The 17,771-nt window shown below is 47.1% G+C and overlaps 2 protein-coding genes across 2 annotated transcripts; one reads left to right on the top strand and one right to left on the bottom strand.

Annotated features, from left to right (window-relative positions):
• The first annotated feature begins 8,233 nt into the window (after nucleotides 1-8,233).
• Nucleotides 8,234-13,358, top strand: POU5F1 (POU class 5 homeobox 1). Its single transcript, XM_011383909.2, has 5 exons — nucleotides 8,234-8,650; nucleotides 11,314-11,428; nucleotides 11,732-11,862; nucleotides 12,189-12,347; nucleotides 12,538-13,358. Exons 1-5 carry the CDS (start codon nucleotides 8,234-8,236, stop codon nucleotides 12,802-12,804), a joined length of 1,089 nt encoding a protein of 362 aa, XP_011382211.1. The 3' UTR covers nucleotides 12,805-13,358.
• Nucleotides 13,359-14,279: 921 nt separating this feature from the next.
• Nucleotides 14,280-17,671, bottom strand: TCF19 (transcription factor 19). The gene is made up of 3 exons (XM_011383910.2): nucleotides 16,508-17,671; nucleotides 15,252-15,807; nucleotides 14,280-14,983 (listed from the first exon to the last, which is right to left on the bottom strand). The coding sequence occupies exons 1-3, from the start codon at nucleotides 16,638-16,640 to the stop codon at nucleotides 14,872-14,874; spliced, it is 801 nt and encodes a 266-aa protein (XP_011382212.1). The 5' UTR covers nucleotides 16,641-17,671; the 3' UTR covers nucleotides 14,280-14,871.
• Between the last annotated feature and the right edge of the window lie 100 nt (nucleotides 17,672-17,771).

The following is a 17,771-nucleotide window of genomic DNA, read 5'->3' on the forward strand; positions in this document are numbered from 1 at the left end:
ATTGACACCCCCTGGCTAGACTTACTAAAGAAAAAAGAGAAAGGACACAAATAAACAAAATCAAGGATGAAAGAAGGGAAATTACTACAGACACCACAGAAATACAAAGGATCATACAAGAATACTCTGAAAAAGTATATAACACCAAATTTAATAACCTAGAAGAAATAGACCAGTACTTAGAAAAATATAACCTTCCCTGATTGAATCAAGAAAAACTGGAAAATCTATATAGACCAATCAGCAGTATGGATATTGAAACAATCATCAAAAGCCTACCAAAAAGTAAAAGTCCAGGACCAGATGGCTTCACCAGTGAATTCTACCAAATATTCCAAAAAGATTTAATACATATTCTCCTCAGACTTTCCCAAAGAATTGAAGAGAAGACAATACTTTCCAATTCATTTTATGAGGCCAATATTATCCTGAGACCAAAACTCGGTAAAGGTAACACACACACAAAAGAAAACTATAGACCAATAGCTCTCATTAATACAGATTCAAAAATCCTAAATAAGATACTATCAAACTGAATATATAACATATTAAAAAAATTATACCCCACGATCAAGTGAGCTTCATCCCAGAGGCACGGGGATGGTTCAACATATGCAAATCGATTAATGTGATACACCACATAAACGAATTAAAAAAATAAGAATCATATGATCATATCAATAGATGCAGAAAAAGCCTTCATCAAGATACAGCACCCATTTATGATCAAAACACTTAATAAAATTGGTATAGAAGGAAAGTACCTTAACATAATGAAGGCTATATATGACAAACCCTCAGCCAATATTATACTTAATAGTGATAAACTAAAAACCTTCTCTCTATGATCAGGAACAAGACAAGGCTGTCCACTATAAACACTGTTATTTAATATAACATTGGAGATCCTAGCAAGTGCAGTCAGACAAGAGAAAGATATAAAAGTCATCCAAATAGAAAACGAAGAAGTCGAACTGTCACTATTCGCGGATGACATGATTTTCTATGTAGAAAACCCTAAAGACACCAGAAGAACACTACTAGAAACAATAAGCAAATAGAGTAAAGTTTCTGGATACAAAATCAACATTAAAAAATCCATAGTGTTCCTATACTCTAATAACAAAGTGTCAGAAAAAGAAGTGGAAAAAATAATTCCTCTTGCAATTGCAACAAAAAGAATAAAATATCTAGGAATAAATCTAACAAAATATGTGAAGGACCTATATGATGAAAATTACAAGACCCTATTAAGAGAAATCAAAGAAGATACAAAGAAATGGAAAGATATTCTGTGTTCTGGGATTGGAAGAATCAACATAGTTAAAATGACCATATTACCTAAAGCATTACACTGATTTAATGTAATCTCCGTCAAAATCCCATCGGCATTTCTTAAAGAAATAGAATAAAAAATCATCAGATTTGTATGGAAGCACAAAAGATCCCAAATTGCCAAAGCCATCCTGAGAAAAAAGAATGAGCCTGGAGGTATCACTCTGCTTAACTTCAAATTATACTACAAAGTGACAGTAAACAAAACGGCATGACATCGGCAGCAAAACAGACACACGGACCAGTGTAACAGAATTGAGAGTTCATAAGTATACCCATGTTTATGCGGGCAAATAATTTTTGACAAAGGAGCCAAAAACATACAGTGGAAAAAAGAAAGCCTCTTCAGTAAATCGTGATGGGAAAACTGGAAAGCCGCCTGAAAAGAATGAAACTAGACTGTTGTCTATCACCACATACAAAAATTAACTCGAAATGGATTAAGGATCTAAATATAAGATCAGAAACCATAAATTGCATAGAAGAAAACACAGGAACTAAACTCAAGGATCTTGGATTTAAACAGGATTTTATGAATTTGACCTCAAAGGCAAGGGAAGTAAAAGCAAAAATAAATTACTGGGACTACATCAAATAAGCTTTTGCACAGCAAAAGAAACTGCCAACAAAGTAAAGAGACAACCATCCGAATGGGAGACGATGTTTGTGAGCAACGCCTCCGATAAGGGCCTACTATCCAAAATATACAAAGAATTCATACAGCTCAATAACAACAAAAAATAAATGATCCAATCAAAAAATGGGCAGAGGACCTGAACAGACACTTCTCCCTAAAGGACATACAAATGGCCAACAAATATATGAAAAGATGCTCAGCATCACTAGCTATTAGGAAATGCAAATCAAAACCACAATGAAATATCATCTCACCCCTGTTAGAATAGCTATAATCAACAGGACAAGTAATGACAAATGTTGGAGAGGATGTGGAGGAAAAATAAGCCTTATACACTGCTGGTGGGACTGCAAATTGGTACAGGCACTATGGAAAACAATATAGAGGTTCCTCAAAAAACTAAGAATTGATCTACCATATGATCCAGCAATCTACTTGGGTATTTACTCCAAAGACTTGAAAATATATATTCAAAATATATTTGCATACCGATGTTCATAGCAGCATCATTCACAGTGGCCAGCATATGGAAGCAACCAAAGTGTCCTACGATAGATGATTGAATAAAGAAGCTGTGGTACAAATATACAATAGAATATTACTCAGCTGTAAGAGAGATTTGCCATTTGCAACAATATGGATGGACCTTGAGATAATCATACTAAGAGAGATAAGCAAGACAGAAAAAGTTGAAAACCAGATGATTTCGCTTATGTATGGGATTTAAACCTAAAACCAACAAACAAACTGGACAAACAAACAGAGGCACATGGACATTGACAATAGACTAATGTTTACTAGAGGGGAGGGGAAAGGGGGGAGGTAGTTGGGGTAAAAGCAGTCAAATATGTGGTTATAGAAAGAAAGCTAACTAAGAGCAGTGAACACACAATGCAATATATATGCCTTACTGTTGAATTGTATACTTGCAACTCGCTGGATTTCGTTAATCAATGTCACTATATTAAAAAAAAAAAAGTGTACAGGGTAAATTCTTAAGAATAGACCATATGTTGGAGCACAAAACTAGCCACAAAAGATTTTAAAAGCTTGAAATCATACCACAACAGTATGAAACTGGAAATTAATTACAAGAAGAAAGCTGGAAAAACCACAAACTTTTGGAGATTAAACAACATGCTACTAAACAACGACGGGGTCAAAGAAGAAATAAAAGAAGAGATCACAAGTTACATAGAGACAAATGAAATTGAAAACATGACGACAAAATTTTGGGATGCAGCAAAAGCGATACTAAGAGAGAAGTTAATAGTTTTACAGGCTTCTCTCAAGAAACAAACAACATCGCAAATAAACAATCTAACATTACACCTTAAATAAATAGAAGAAGAGAACAAATGAAGCCCAAAGTCAGTAGAAGAAATAAAATAATAAAAATCAGAAAAAAATAAATAAAATAGAGAACAGAAAGACAATAGAAAACTTAATGAAACAAAGAGCTGGTTCTTTGTTCTTTTCAGATAAACAAAATTAACAAACCTCTGTCTATATTCACTAAGGAGAAAAGAGAGAAGGCTCAAATAAATAAAATTAGAACTGCTCAAAATTTTAGAGCTGGAAGTAACCTTAAAGATCATCTGATGGCCCTCTCTCTAGGAGGCTGAGGCCGCAGAGTGGAGGTTTGGAGAGAAACAGGGAACGCGAAAGAGAAGGGAGTGTTAGTATTTCTATTCCTCTCTAGCTTTTGGCCTGGGTTGGCTCCTTCCCAACACACACACATACACACACGCACACAGACACACGCACACCTGGTTTTCATGAGAAATTTTACCTCTTGAAGTATGTTTCTTATAAGCTTCTAAGCACTGAAAACCAAATCAAAACTGGTTTTGCAATCTACTCGTATGTATCTTGAACAAACGTGAGGGGAAAACCTGTCAGATTTCCCAAGAAGGCTGCTTGGAGGTAGGAGATGGGGAAGGGGGCGTGCAGGAATGCCTGTGCCAGCATCTCACTGAGTCCCTCCTCTCCCATCCCTCCAACACCAATTTCTCTTTACAGGTGTGCAGAGAAAATTCATGTCAAGTTAGCGGTGAGGGCAGGTAGGATGGTGTATGGGAATGGGGCAGCAATTTTATGTCTGGGCTGGAAGGAAATTTAGAGTTCATTTAGTTCAGTTCCTCTTAGGCGAGGAAACTGAGGCACAGAGGGGAGGTATGCCAGCTGAAGAGTGAGAGGCAGAGCTAGAATCCTGCTCTACAGACCCTTGATTTATTCCCAACTGCTTCTCCCCTTCTCCTTGCCTCCCCACCCTCACCTCTTTCCTCTGTCTCCTCACAGACTACAACCTGAGAGCTGACTTCACTGTTTGTAGTAGAATGTCTTGATTGGGGAAAAGAAGACTTCAGTTTGCAGGCCTCAACTGTTAAGAAGAAGGGGACTGGTTTACAATGAGCAGTGGAATATTTGTAAATTAAGATAAAGGTAGATAATCACCAAAAGTGGGCAAAGCCTTATTGACCAAAATTAAATTTAGACTATAATAAGGAGTAAAAAAAAAAGCATTTATTTGAGAAAAAGAGCTGCAGCTATGAGACACATATTTAGACAGCAACCTAAATTGTGCTCTACCAAGACAAAGGGGAGGTCACCTTTTATAGAGAATTTTCCTGCCCACAGTTCCCATTTTGGTCTATTTTCTGTAAACGAGTTTTCCAAACTGGACAGTTCCAATTGGTCTAAATCATGCAGTTTTGATTGGTCAGTGTAGCTGCAAATGAGGATATAATTCATGCAGTTCTGATTGGAGAGGGCATGTCTCAGTCCATTGGTCAAAAGATGAAACAAGGGTTTCCCTACAGTGGTGTGGAAGCTGAGTTCTGTCTGTGGTTATTTTTGGTACACAGAATACATGAAAAGCCTCTGTCAGCAGATGGCCGCTGGGCTCTTAATATTCATAAAATTTGGGCCCTCAGTTGACCATGAGGAGTCCATTACAGAGGATAAATTTCTTCTTGGGGTTCACATCACATGAATTTTCTTCAGGTTCACAGCCTGAACCCTTCTTTCTTCAGTCCTCCATTCTTTCCCTTTCTTCTGCTTTAAGATTGACAGAACTCAGATATCAAAATAAGTGGTTTACTACCCTGGACTAGAGCAAGTCTTTGTTAGTCCCCATATGAGCCTTTCAGCTGGTTTTCCCAACCAAACAATACCCCGCTGCTCCAGCGAGGGGATGGCTGGGCTGACAGCAGCAAGGCTACTATTAAACCTCTTTGCAGCCATGCAGCCAGCCACACCAAGAGAGTGGTGACCTCAGCTGTTCTCCCTGATATCTGGGCAGACCTATGCAACCAGTATGTACTTGTATTTGTCTCTGCGAAGGGCCTTGATACATCACTATAATAAAGTATAGGCGGAGGGTTTGTGAGCTCAGTCCTATGTTGGGTTTTGGGATTTGAGGTTTTTTAGTGATCCTCTAAGACCAAAAGAGTAGAGGAGAGCCCGCTTCCAGTCTCCTCCAAGCCAAGCAACATTAGGCCAGGACAGCAGGAGCCCACCGGGCAGAAGTGAAGCCACCTATCCAGCAGGCCTAACAGAAGGGTGGGGAGGGGAAAGGGAGCACATCTCAGCCTAGGTCAGCCCAGAGCATCCTTGGAGCGCCAACTAGGACTCCAGACAAATTTAACTTGCCATTAAGGTCTGGGTCATGAGCCAGCCCAGGACCCAGAGACCCGCCCCTCCTCTGGCTCTCTCTTATGAATGGGCCTCTTCCCAGGCCAAAAACATACCTCCTAGAGCAACTGCAGATTGTAATCTAAAAAATAAGAGGGTAGTGTTGAGTGGGGAAACTGGGGAAGGTGTTTGAGGAGCCACTGGGAAGACGGGCAGCAGAAGCTCTCTGGAATGGCATGGAGAGAGGGCTTTCTGGGAGCCCAGAGGGTAGTGAGCTGAGGAGCCTTGGTGTGGAGGATTTCAGTCCTTGCCCTGCCCCTCCCCCTCCTCAGGGAGGCTGACTCCTTGGCAGACAGCAGATAGATGCATGACAAAGGTGCCGTGATGGCTCTATCTGGGGGGTTGGGGAGATGGCTGGGGAGGAGCCCCTCCTGTTCCAAAGCAGTTTCCCCACCCCCACCAGGCCCCTTAATCTATCTACCTTTGAGTAGTTAGTGGCTTAGAGGTGAATACAGCCCCAGCCCCACTTCCCTGAAGCTCTTCCAACAGACTTTAGGAAAGTATTGAAATGCATGAATACAGTTAGTTGTCCAAAAAGTGCATACAGATGGACACAGTAACAGGGGCTGTGAGATAGAGACTCAAAGAAAAAAAAAACAGGCTCAAAAGCCTCATCGATGTCAAATTATAATGTACACCTGAAAATTATATAACTATTAACCAATGCTACCCCGATACACTTAATAAAAAAAAAAGCCTCATCAGCACAGAGGCGAAGACAGCTGGCCAATCAGGAGGGCCCCCACCGGGACACCCAGCTCCTCAGAAGGCAGACACTGAGCCACTGACCCCAGGAACAACTCTGGTCAGGGCCGAGAGGAAGAGATGCCTTGAGTTGGCAGAGGTCAGTGCCCAGGCTTAGGATTCTGGCCTTCCAAGCTACAGGAAGCTCCCCACCTAATTCACCCCGGGGCCTCCATTTAGGGCAAGTTTTGTGAGCAGACAGACAAACACCATCCCTCCCTCTCAGACAGGCACTCTGAAGACTATTCTCTTGCAAACAGCATCAAGAACAAGGCCAGCAGTGTGAGCCCTCAGGACACTCAGGACAGGCCTCAAAAAGTAGACCCTGACGGAAAGCTTAGGGCAGGCTTCCTGCATCCCCTCAAATCTTCACCTTTGAATCTTTCCATCAGCCCACCCCACTCAAACAAAGTGCATCCCAGAGCCTTAAGGGCTGGGGGATGGGGTGGTTGTGAGGCTGGATGCCTGAGTACTCCAGAGGAAGAGGGGCAGGATACCTAGGTCCCAACGGGGGGGTGGGGGGTGGGGGGGGCTCCGTCTGAGGCTCAGAGGCTCAGTCTTTGAGGAGGATTTAAGGTTGGTTCCTGGAGCTCTTTTAGCCACTCTGAGGGGGATTCTATGTGAGGGGATCGGGACTAGGGGGTTGGGGGTCAGGAAGCTGTCCCCGGGGGAGCCATCCAGGCCCATTCAAGGGTTGAGCACTTGTTTAAAGTTTGAGCTGCCCCCTCTGGGGACCTGGATTGTCCAGCCAAGGCCGTTGTCCGGCCTCCTTCCCCCAGTCCCTCCCAAGCCTCTTTGAACCTGAAGTCAGATATTTTTTCTTCCCCCCTCCCTCCTTGGTTTTCCCCACCCAGGGCCTAGGGCTGGAGGCTTGGGCCGGGGCGGTGGGGGAGGGAGAATAGTCAACTAAGTACTAAATATTCCGGTTCCTGAATGGGGGCAGCTAGGAACCTGACATGTGAGTCCCATAGTGGGGACCCCGAGGCGGGGGGGAGGAGGGTGTCTGATCCATCTGTTCAGACAAAAGTTGGGGGACTTGGGCCCAGTCAGGTCAGAGCCTGGCCCCTAGAAGAGAAGTGTGTGTATGTGTGAGTGTGTGTCGGCGGGGTGGTCAATCCCTGAGTCTGGTAGGTAAGTGGACTCTGGAGCGGAAGCCTTGAGATATGGGAGGCCTTGTCTGGCAATTTGACCCTAGAAATGGGGTAAAAATTTATCAGTTTGGGCAGATGGGCACCAGGCATTCGCAGCTTTGGGGTAACGGAATCTGGCCAGTAATCTGGATGAATGCCTGGGTTCCTGGATTGGGGGAGGGGGAAGACATCAGGGGTGGTAATGGGAATTTGAGGGTAGCCATTCCTAGCAGTAGCTGGCACAAACACAATAAATGTTTGAGGAGCTGAGAGGGTGCCGAGGTCTTTGGAGATGCGTCAAAAATCTGGGCTCCTGAAGAACCTGGAGGTTTCAAGGGGTTCCAGACAGCTCCGAGGTGTGCAGAGCCCGAGGGAGGGCCCGGCAGCCCGGCTGAGAGTTGGAAGAGAAGGTCTGCGTGGGGTCCTGCACCGAGGGCCTTGGGGATGGGGCCTGGAGAGGCGCAAAATTGGGGCTCCCTGGCATTCACCTTCCACGAACACCACCGCCACCAGCAGGCAAACACTTCGCCTCAGTTTCTCCCGCCCCCATCGTCCTCTCCTCCCCCCATCCAGGGGGCGGGGCCAGAGGTCAAGGCTAGTGGGTGGGATTGGGGAGGGAGAGAGGTGTTGAGCAGTGCGTTGGCGAGCCCTCCTTTTACCAGGCCCCCGGCTTGGGGTGCCGTGCTTCCCCATGGCGGGACACCTGGCTTCCGACTTTGCCTTTTCGCCCCCACCAGGCGGTGGAGGCGATGGGCCAGGAGGGCCGGAGCCGGGCTGGGTTGACCCTCGGACCTGGCTGAGCTTCCAGGGCCCTCCCGGCGGATCAGGAATCGGGCCAGGGCTTGGCCCCAGTGCCGAGGTGTGGGGGATTCCCCCGTGTCCCCCGCCATATGAGTTCTGCGGGGGAATGGCCTACTGTGGACCTCAAGTTGGAGTGGGGCTGCTGCCCCCAGGCAGCCTGGAGACCCCTCAGCCCGAGAGCGAGGCGGGAGCCGGAGTGGAGAGCAACTCTAAGGGGACCTCGCCTGAGCCCTGCGCTGCCCCGCCTGGGGCCGTGAAGCTGGACAAGGAGAAGTTGGAGCAAAACCCTGAGGAGGAGGCGAGTGAGGTGCAGTGGGGCTGGGGAAGTGGCCGGGCGGCCAGAGAGGGGAAGTGGTGGCCTGCAGCTGCCTAGGCCTGAAACCCTAGAGCGGAGTGGGCATGGAGGGGTGTGTGGCCACCGCAAGCTCCTGAGAGGGAGAGCAAGAGCACGGTGGGAAGTGGAGACCAGAATTCCGGGAGAACCGCAAGGGGTGGCCTCGGGGAGTCAGAAGCAACCCAGGCAGGCCTTGCTTCCCACCCCAGCCTGCCCTTGTCAAGTAGGTCCCTTCCATTTCCTAGGCTTGACCAGAGTCGGGTCACTCAATTTATTACCAGTCCGCAGCAGACCCAGCTTGGGGTTTGAGCCTCTTCTCCCACCCTGAGCCCTTCTTTATAATTTGATCTTTATCAGACCCAAGATCTAGGCCTTAAGCGTGGCTTGAGGGTAAAAACAGTGCTTATCCTGGGGTTATTGTTCCTGAAATTCGAGGGTGTGACTGGTTGCTGATTGAAGCTCCTGTTTAGGCTGTATGTAAACGTGTAGAGTGGGTTTACCTCCCGTCCAAGTTTAGGTCTTGTCTTCCCTTGACCTCTGCCTCTGAGCCAGTGAGTCACCATTATGCAGAGTGCACACCCTGGTACCCTCTTGTTAGGGAGTCGGAAGTACCAAGTTCAGCTGTAATTCCATGAGTTGTGAACAAGGAGAAAAACGTGGAAGAATTCATTTCCAGGCCATTCCCCATATGTAGGGTTTGCTGAGGAATTGAAGACTTCCATGTCCAGCCCTGCTGGGGACTATTAAGGATGTATCTTCCAGGCCACAGAAGAGACAAGTGTAAGCAATTAGAGATCAAGTACTAAGCCTTTAGGCCTCACAGAAGGAAGGAGGTGTGAGTGGTTTCAGCCGACCTAGTAGCCCTAGACTCTTTGCAGGAGGCGACTGCTGAGCCTTGAATAATAATGGCTGCCAATTGTGGTCCATTTCCTAAGTGCCTGGCTGTGTGTGCTCAGTTTCTACATCATTATCTCATTAACTGTCACAAAATCTTATAGGGAGGTATTCTTAGCCTATTTCATGGGTCTTAACTGTTAAATGATAAAGCTAAGATTTGAACTGGGGTTTACCTTATTTCAAATCCCCAAAATAGAATTTGGAAAAACTGTGATGGGGACAGCTGAGGACATTTATAGATTTGAAACATTGGCTGAGCAGAAGTTGGGAATGGAAGTTAGCCTATTTGAATTTCATGTGATTGGGCACCCTTGAAATACTTTAAGCCTTCGAGGACCTCACAAGGGACTAGCTACTCTTCTGGTTCCCTTGGCCACTGGCCTTCACTGAAATGCCCCAGGGCTCAGTCCATCAACCTCTGCTCTGTCCACCTTTCCTTCCTCTCATCCACCCTCAAGGCTCAAGTACTTTGGAGACTTGACTGCCTCATTTTCTGTCTTCTGCTGAGATGTCTTCCTGATCATCCATCCATCACGCAGTAAGTAGCTCAAGGCCCAGACCAGTCATCCTCATTCTTGCTCATCTTTATCCACACCTTTAGAAACACTGCTATCTTAACGTTGGAAATACACCCTAAATCAATACTTAACTATCACCCTGGTCCCAGTTACTACCATCTATTCCTGGATAACTGCAGTTGCCTCCCTAGCTATACCCTCATTTCCTCCTTAGTCTGTTTGTCACCTTGTCAACTGGAATGAACACTTAAATGTGAGAGTCCAATCGTTTCACTCACTGCAGCATCTACAGGAACTGCCCTGCTTGCCCCTCTCATCTCAGCTTCTCTCCTCTTCCATTGCCTCTGTCCATTCGCCCAGCTCCTTACTGCTACCAGGCCTGCCCACCTCAGGGTCTTTTCACTTGCCTCTTTTCCTTTGCTCAAACTTCACTTTCTTCATTTTATTTAAGATTGTCAACTTCCCCATAATATCCTATCCTGCTGTACTCTGTAATTCTCTACCCTGTTTGAGCTTTCTCATGGCACTTCTAACTTACTGGATAATAATCTGTCTCTCCACTTTAGGATGGAAACTCCATGAGGCCAGGGCTTCTTGTCTACTTCGTATAGCTGCTGGCTTATAGAAGGTGTACAATAAATTTGTTGAATTAATCAGAATACTTCTATATTGCAAACAGATTGGGAAAATAAGGGATAATCAGATTTATAAAAAATTGAGCACCAACTGTATACAAAGCTCTTTATGTATACAAAGCTCTTATGACACCTATAACTTTTTGTCGTGTGTTTGCGTACATGCATGCCGTGTCATAGTCTGTGGGACCCTGGAAACAAGCTGGGAGAATATACTGAAATGAGAAGCAGAGAGACATGGTGCTCTTTATTTCTCTACGGCTACTATCCCAGTCAGAAAGCTTTTGTATTAAATGAGCTAATAGGTAGGAGCTCCCTTCCTAACCTGACAGGTGTTCTCATCGAGGCCAGGGCCTGTCTTTCTAGTTAGCGTGTGTGGTGCTCTGCAGCTACTGGATGTGTTGCTTTTTGGTGTGAATGACATTTGTAGATAGTTGTCGCTAAATGTTAGGTAGGTAGCCTGGATGCAGAGATACTCCCACTGACCACTCCTTGGGCCCAGGTGAGACGGGGAGAGGGGTGGTCGACATTTGGTGTGTTTGTGTTCTTTCTTACATGTCCTCTGCTTTTTTAAATGCTGTCCCAGGACATGAAAGCTCTACAGAAGGACCTCGAGCAATTTGCCAAGCTCCTGAAGCAGAAGAGGATCACTCTGGGATATACCCAGGCCGATGTGGGGCTCACCCTCGGGGTTCTCTTTGGTGGGTGCTTCTCAGCATGTTCTAACCCACAGAAACCAAAGGATCACATCTCCCCTGGAAGGAAAATTCCTGAACTTGGACCTTTCCTCCCTACCGAGGGAGTGAGAGGAGGGTGTTTCAGGGGCAGGCTCTACTTTCACCCATGAATTGGGTAGAGAGAGAGGGAGAAAAATAACTTGGGCCTTGAACTTCCTGTGGGAAGAAGTGGGATCCTGGTGTGGGACTTTGTGAGGGCAGGAAGAGGTGGCAATGCCTAGGTTTTGGGCCTGCTGCCTCACGATGCTACTCTTTCAACCTCCTCAGGGAAGGTGTTCAGCCAAACGACCATCTGCCGCTTTGAGGCTCTGCAGCTCAGTTTGAAGAACATGTGTAAGCTGCGGCCCCTGCTGCAGAAGTGGGTGGAGGAAGCTGACAACAACGAGAATCTACAGGAGGTGAGGGTGGGTGGGTGCACAGGGACCTCCTATGACTCAGCCTAATTTCCATGGCTTCCACCCTGGCTGACAGCTCTCCTTGCAGCAGTAGTTCTCAATGGATGGAGGGTAATTCCTCAGTGCTGCCGGGACAAGGTTCAGGCCACCGGTCTAAACCTACCCTTGCAGAATTCTTTTTTTTTTTTAATACCATCAGGCTCTGGTAACACATCGATTCTCAATGCCTTTTAGCAATTTGCTCACGTGACTGACCTATGATGCCATTGCTCAGCGGGCTTGAAACTTGCCCTCCCACCTCCCTTGTCACCCCTTCCTCACCTGACCAGATATGCAAAGCGGAGACCCTGGTGCAGGCCCGGAAGAGAAAGCGAACAAGCATCGAAAACCGCGTGCGGGGCAACCTGGAGAGCATGTTCCTGCAGTGTCCGAAGCCCACCTTGCAGCAGATCAGCCACATCGCCCAACAGCTCGGGCTTGAGAAGGATGTGAGTGCCTGACCCTGTGTGCTCCATGTCCTCCTCCCCAGTCCTCATCCTGCTCGTACTAGCTCTGGCTCCTGCCCTTCAACCAGTCTGGATCTGTTGATTTTGGGCCAAATGACTAAGCAAAGCCAGACCCACCTTCTGGAATTTATGAGCGAATGTCACTCTTTTCCCTTGTGTTCTCCACTCTCAGGTGGTCCGAGTATGGTTCTGCAACCGTCGCCAGAAGGGCAAACGATCAAGCAGTGACTATTCTCAACGAGAGGATTTTGAGGCTTCTGGGCCTCCTTTCTCAGGGGGACCAGTATCCTTTCCTCTGGCACCAGGGCCCCATTTTGGTACCCCAGGCTACGCGGGCCCTCACTTCACTACGCTGTACTCCTCGGTCCCATTCCCTGAGGGTGAAACCTTTCCCTCTGTGTCTGTCACCTCTCTGGGCTCTCCCATGCATTCAAACTGAAGTGCCTGCCCTTCCCAGAAAAGGGGAGAGCTAGGGAGAGAGGAGCCTGAGGATTGTACCACGGCTTTGGGATTAAGTTCTTCATCGCTAAAGAATTGGGAACACAAAGGGTGTGGGGGCAGGGAGTTTGGGGAAACTGGTTGGAGGGAAGCTCAATGATGCTCTTGATTTTAATGCCCACATCACTCATCACTTTGATCTTAAATAAAGAAGCCTGGGACACAGTAGGTGGATACTTTTGTCTTTGGTTTATCCTCTTCTATTTACTGAAGAAGACATGGGGATACTCAATAGTAGATATTAACAACTGTCAGACCCAAAATCACCCTGAAGCCAAAGTGCTTAACCTGCTTAGAGTCACACAATGCAGAGGAAGAGCTGGGACTAGAACCTAAGTTTATTTGTGGAGGCCCTTAAAGATGTGAGCTAGTTCTTAGGAGTTCATGACATGGGATCCTGAGGAATTTGAGCTGAATGCCTTATTTTCACCTACAGATCTGCTTACTGTGTAGCTCATTCCCTACTAGGAGCTGGCTTTTTGCTTTCCCCACCCTACCCTGGAAGTCCAGTGGTGTTATGCTAAGAAATGAAGTCTTTACTTATTTCTTCTGCATATCACCCCAGCCAGAAACTCTACCCTTGTGCTTTCTTGAAACCAGGGTCCATTTGGTCTCCCTTTAAGGTTTCTGCCTACTCTGTGTGAGTGACTCAACAGACCCTTCACACTTGTCCTGGATCTGATGCTACCACATTGGCGTCCTTGCTCTAGAGCTGTTTCCTCAATGTGGAAAAACTTGGGTTGGTAAATTTAGATAGGAGTAGAAAGAGGGGATGGATTTCTAGGTTGCAATAGACTGTGAAGATGAGGCTTTCCTAATAAGAACTACAGAAACGCTGCTTTGACAGTATCTTGGATTGGTATGAGGCTCACAGAAAACAACCAATGGGTTAGGTTGATCCACACTGGACCAGGTCAGCATCTGCTTTAGCTGGTTTACCAGGCTTTCTCTTCCCTGGCAGTACAGGCACGCCTTGTTTTATTGCACTTCACAGGTATTGCATTGTTTTACAAATGGGAGGCAAGACCTTCCACCAGTAAAAAGATTACAGCTCACTTTATTGAGGTGATCTGGAACTGAACTGCAACATCTGAGGTATGCCTGTACCGGTGAAATTTGTAAAAGTTCTGCCAGCTACATGATACTGACCAAATCTCAATTACCTTATTTTAATGGCAGTAGATCTGTTTTCTTTAAACTAGAAACCTTAATTACCTGGATTCCTTTTTTCCCATTTCCCACATCCAGCTCATCCTATATATTTGCACTTTTTCAGTGAACAGGTTTGTTTTTCTCTGCCTTTTTCACTCACCTCCCCTTCCCCTAAGGATTCACAATTTCCAAACATTTCTATATCCATTCTCCCAAGAATTGGAAAGCGAAGAATATTGGACCCACAAAAAGAATAACTAGCAGTGAATGAAGCTGCTTGTACTTTATTTGAAAATGAAAGCGAACCTCTGAAAAGCCATGATACAAATATGGTCAGTGGTGGGACCATCCACAATGTAAGGAAGTCTGGGGACTGTGCTCTAGGTTTGCCCAAGAATGCCTTAGGTGATACCATCCAAGAACCTCAAGAACTCACTCGTTCAGGTCTGGAGCTTACATCTTCCCAGGCATGGTCTCTGCAATTGATGAGTGTTCTCATCACAGACATTCTAGTGTCCTTAACAGCTAACAGTGGGAATTTTCAGTTCATTGGCAACTTCCTGAAGGCAGCATTATCTTTAGCAGGAAACCATCTCTTCTGTTACCTTGGCCATGAGGACCTGAATCCATAGCAATGGACTGTAGTCATTCCCTCCTGAGCAGGCAAGGGGGTTATTTCTTAGGGCTCACTGGCATTCCACTGTGTCCACTCATAGCTTGGAGGTGCCACTCATCCCTTGGTGGAGGGCCTTAGGTCTGGATGCCCACATGACACCTTGCACACTGGAAGTCAGCCTCCCTAGCAGCCTGGATGCTGCAGACAACACAGGCCACATGGAACCAGACGTTACAACCATCACGCTGTCTCTTCTTGGGGAAGGCAGCAACAAGAGGCTGCACAGGGCTCCCTGCCCCCAACTGCACGGGGGTTGCTCACTGTGTACTTCAGAGGATGCCCATGATGGTTTCTGAAGAAAGCGACACAAAAACCAGGGTCACTGGAAACCTGTAAGAGAAGGCTAGAACTCCCCTGGATGACAACATGGAGGACCTAGATACTCACTAAACTAATGGTAAACCTGGTTAATAGAGTTAACCCAGGTCTTGCCATTCCAATATCTGTGCTCTGTCCACCTCTCCTCTCCAACCCCTGAGTAGAGGGCCACCTCCCAACCCAAGGCTCTAAAAAGGAATCAAAAAGCAGTGAAATGTTGAGACAAGGATCTCTCCACTTACCCACTAGGTGTCAGTGGGGTTTTCTCTACACGGAGTTTCTTCCTGGGCTCTCTCTGGACTGGTGAGCTCTCAGGAGCCTCTCTCTCATCATCCAATTCTGCCAACACTCGGTGAGCCGATTTCCTCCTATTTCTTGGGGGTGGGGCAGAAGGCGTGGTGTCCACCTCCTCAGGGGGAGTGGGAGCAGGCAGGCTCTGTGGCCCACCCCTAGTCCGGGAGAAGGTGAGAGGCTGAGGCTGGAGCTTGCTGAGGCTGCCAATGGAGTTGAGGATCAACGTGGCTTTTGGAGCAGGGGACAGGGTGCTGAGGGGGCGCTGTGGAGCCCCCTTGGGGGGCAGCATGGGCCAGAAACCAGCCCTGGTTCCCTCTTCTCCCCTAGACCGTGGGATGGTAATGGCAGCAAAATCTTGAGGTTTGACATGGACTTGCTGAAACATGAAGTAAAACTCTGAGGGGCTGCTTCCTGGGGGCCCTTCAGGGCCAAAGGTCAGAAGGTCACCATCACTCAACTCCAGCCTGTGACCCCTTGGGAGTCGAACATTATTGACCAAAGTACCTGTTGATGGTGGAGCACCAGACAGATAACAGAGAATGACAAAGTTAACCTCTTTGTGCCTCATTTTCCTTGTCTAAAATGGGGATGTTAATGCTCATTTACATTCAATGCATTTAAAACAGCGCCTGGTTCAGTAGTCAGCATTAAAGGAATATTGGCTACTATAGTTATTTAATCCTCACAACACTCTCCAAACAGACCTTACAAAGTCTCCCATTTTACTAAGTCCCAGAAAAAGTGAACTGACAGGCCTGAGGTTTCACCTGGTGCCAGTGGCAAAACTCAGATGTGAGCCCAGGCCTTCTGAGGCTGGCTGTGACCTCCAACTCAGGGAGTAAGACACATGCCCATATCACTGAAACTTAATTCAACATCCTAAATGCCCTAAGACAGGAACAAAGTACCTCAGCAAATCTGGAAACTGAGATGAATCTGAGCTTGGCTCCTAAATGGCCCCAGAACATCACTGTGATATTTCCCTGATGATGCCCCAGGCCCTGGATCTACATCCCATCCCCATATGAGCTAAACCAGGACCATTAAGAGTCAGCCCTGCAGAGAGCTTCTGAAACTGCAAACTTTGGGTGGGAAGACAAGAGGTCTGGAGTACAACCGTCCATCTAATCTGATAGTTTGTGGGGCAGGCAGGGTTCCTGAGGAGCCCCTTAATCATTCCAACCTAGAACTGTCCACTGCTCACCTTGGTTGCTATGGTCCTCCAGGCTTACCCTCCAGTCATCACCCCGGAGCTCAAGGTGAAGCTCTGCGTGGACTCCAGAGATTAGGCCAGGCTCCTGTTGGGGCCGCGGGGCCACATCACATAGGTCAGCCATGAGGCCCAAGGATAGATATAGCCAGCCCCGCTTGGGAGATGGACTGTGTAGAGGTCACCGCCCCTGCTGCATCCTGTGCACAGCAGCTGAGAGCAGGGCAGCATGGGCACTGACCCCTCTGCACCACCTCTTCCACTTCAGGAATCCATCACCTTTCCCACTCCTGAGCCAAGCACCGTGGCTTAAGTTCTCTTTTCGTCTGATGCAAACTTGAGCTATGCTTTGTGCAATTTTGACTTCGAGCACACTTCCTGAGCCGTGTAAATTCAGAGTGCAAGGATCCTAGGCATGCGAGGCAAAACTGGCCATCAAGCAGCTTTGAACTGAAAAATTCTGGGAAGATCACAGTACAGTGCAAAAACGAACATGGCCTATGGAATCTTAGATGAAATGGATCCTCAGCCTGCAAAATACTCAGGGATCCTTCAGTATGTGCAAGGCAATATACATTAGGCAGCTTCTGGAGAAGTGCAAACTGTAGCTGTGTGTATTGGGGGGGGGTCTTACTTTTGTGCAATACTAACTTGTCACACCTCAATATAATTTGGAAAAAAAGAAGCTTCTTCCTGTCAGACCTGCTTATCCACATAGAGTAGGCAGACCTCCTGCTCTTCCGCGCCTTGCTCTTCTGGCCAGTCTCTCGCTCGTAGTTAGCTTGAACCCCAGTGGGAAGTGACTCCACTGTCACCCTCCAAAAAGGCAGTGCAAACAGGCCCCCCTGAGTTCTCCAACAAAGCAGATCTAAATTCCAGCTTCTCCGGGGGGGATAAAACCAGAAAAAAAGACCTCCCCTAGATCCTGCAAACCTAGCCTTTTCCCTCCCCGCCCCAGCCCAGTTTCAGATCTACCGCGCGGTGCAGTCTCGGAGTGGTCTCCTCTCGCGGTAGTGCCAGCCTGTGCGGCGTCCCGGGACCCCTCGGGATGGGCCTGGCCTGATGCTCCCGTGGTTATTTGACAGCTAAGAAGTCGGACCAGGAGAGGCGCGGCCTCCGCGCACGTAGAGCGCCGACCCCGCCCCCGGAATGCCGAGGGCTGAATTTCGCGCCAGAGAGCCCAAACCCCTCCGTACCGTTCCTGATTGGCCAGCTCCTTGTGTCCTTTTCCTTTCCGTTGGGCAGGGCGCTGTCAGGA

This window comes from Pteropus vampyrus, unplaced genomic scaffold (genome assembly GCF_000151845.1).
Source record: "Pteropus vampyrus isolate Shadow unplaced genomic scaffold, Pvam_2.0 Scaffold553, whole genome shotgun sequence".
Lineage (NCBI taxonomy): Eukaryota > Metazoa > Chordata > Mammalia > Chiroptera > Pteropodidae > Pteropus > Pteropus vampyrus.

What these genes read in the sequence shown, in the direction of transcription:
- POU5F1 (XM_011383909.2), top strand. Translation starts at nt 8,234, where the DNA reads ATGGCGGGACACCTGGCTTCCGACTTTGCCTTTTCGCCCCCACCAGGC. An exon ending in CTGAGGAGGAGGCGAGTGAG is followed by an intron (nt 8,651 to 11,313) that starts GTGCAGTGGGGC and finishes ATGCTGTCCCAG; the next exon opens with GACATGAAAGCTCTACAGAA. An exon ending in AGCTCGGGCTTGAGAAGGAT is followed by an intron (nt 12,348 to 12,537) that starts GTGAGTGCCTGA and finishes CTCCACTCTCAG; the next exon opens with GTGGTCCGAGTATGGTTCTG.
- TCF19 (XM_011383910.2), bottom strand. Translation starts at nt 16,640, where the DNA reads ATGGCTGACCTATGTGATGTGGCCCCGCGGCCCCAACAGGAGCCTGGC. An exon ending in GGAGGACCATAGCAACCAAG is followed by an intron (nt 15,808 to 16,507) that starts GTGAGCAGTGGA and finishes CACCATCAACAG; the next exon opens with GTACTTTGGTCAATAATGTT. An exon ending in ACCCCACTGACACCTAGTGG is followed by an intron (nt 14,984 to 15,251) that starts GTAAGTGGAGAG and finishes CGCTTTCTTCAG; the next exon opens with AAACCATCATGGGCATCCTC.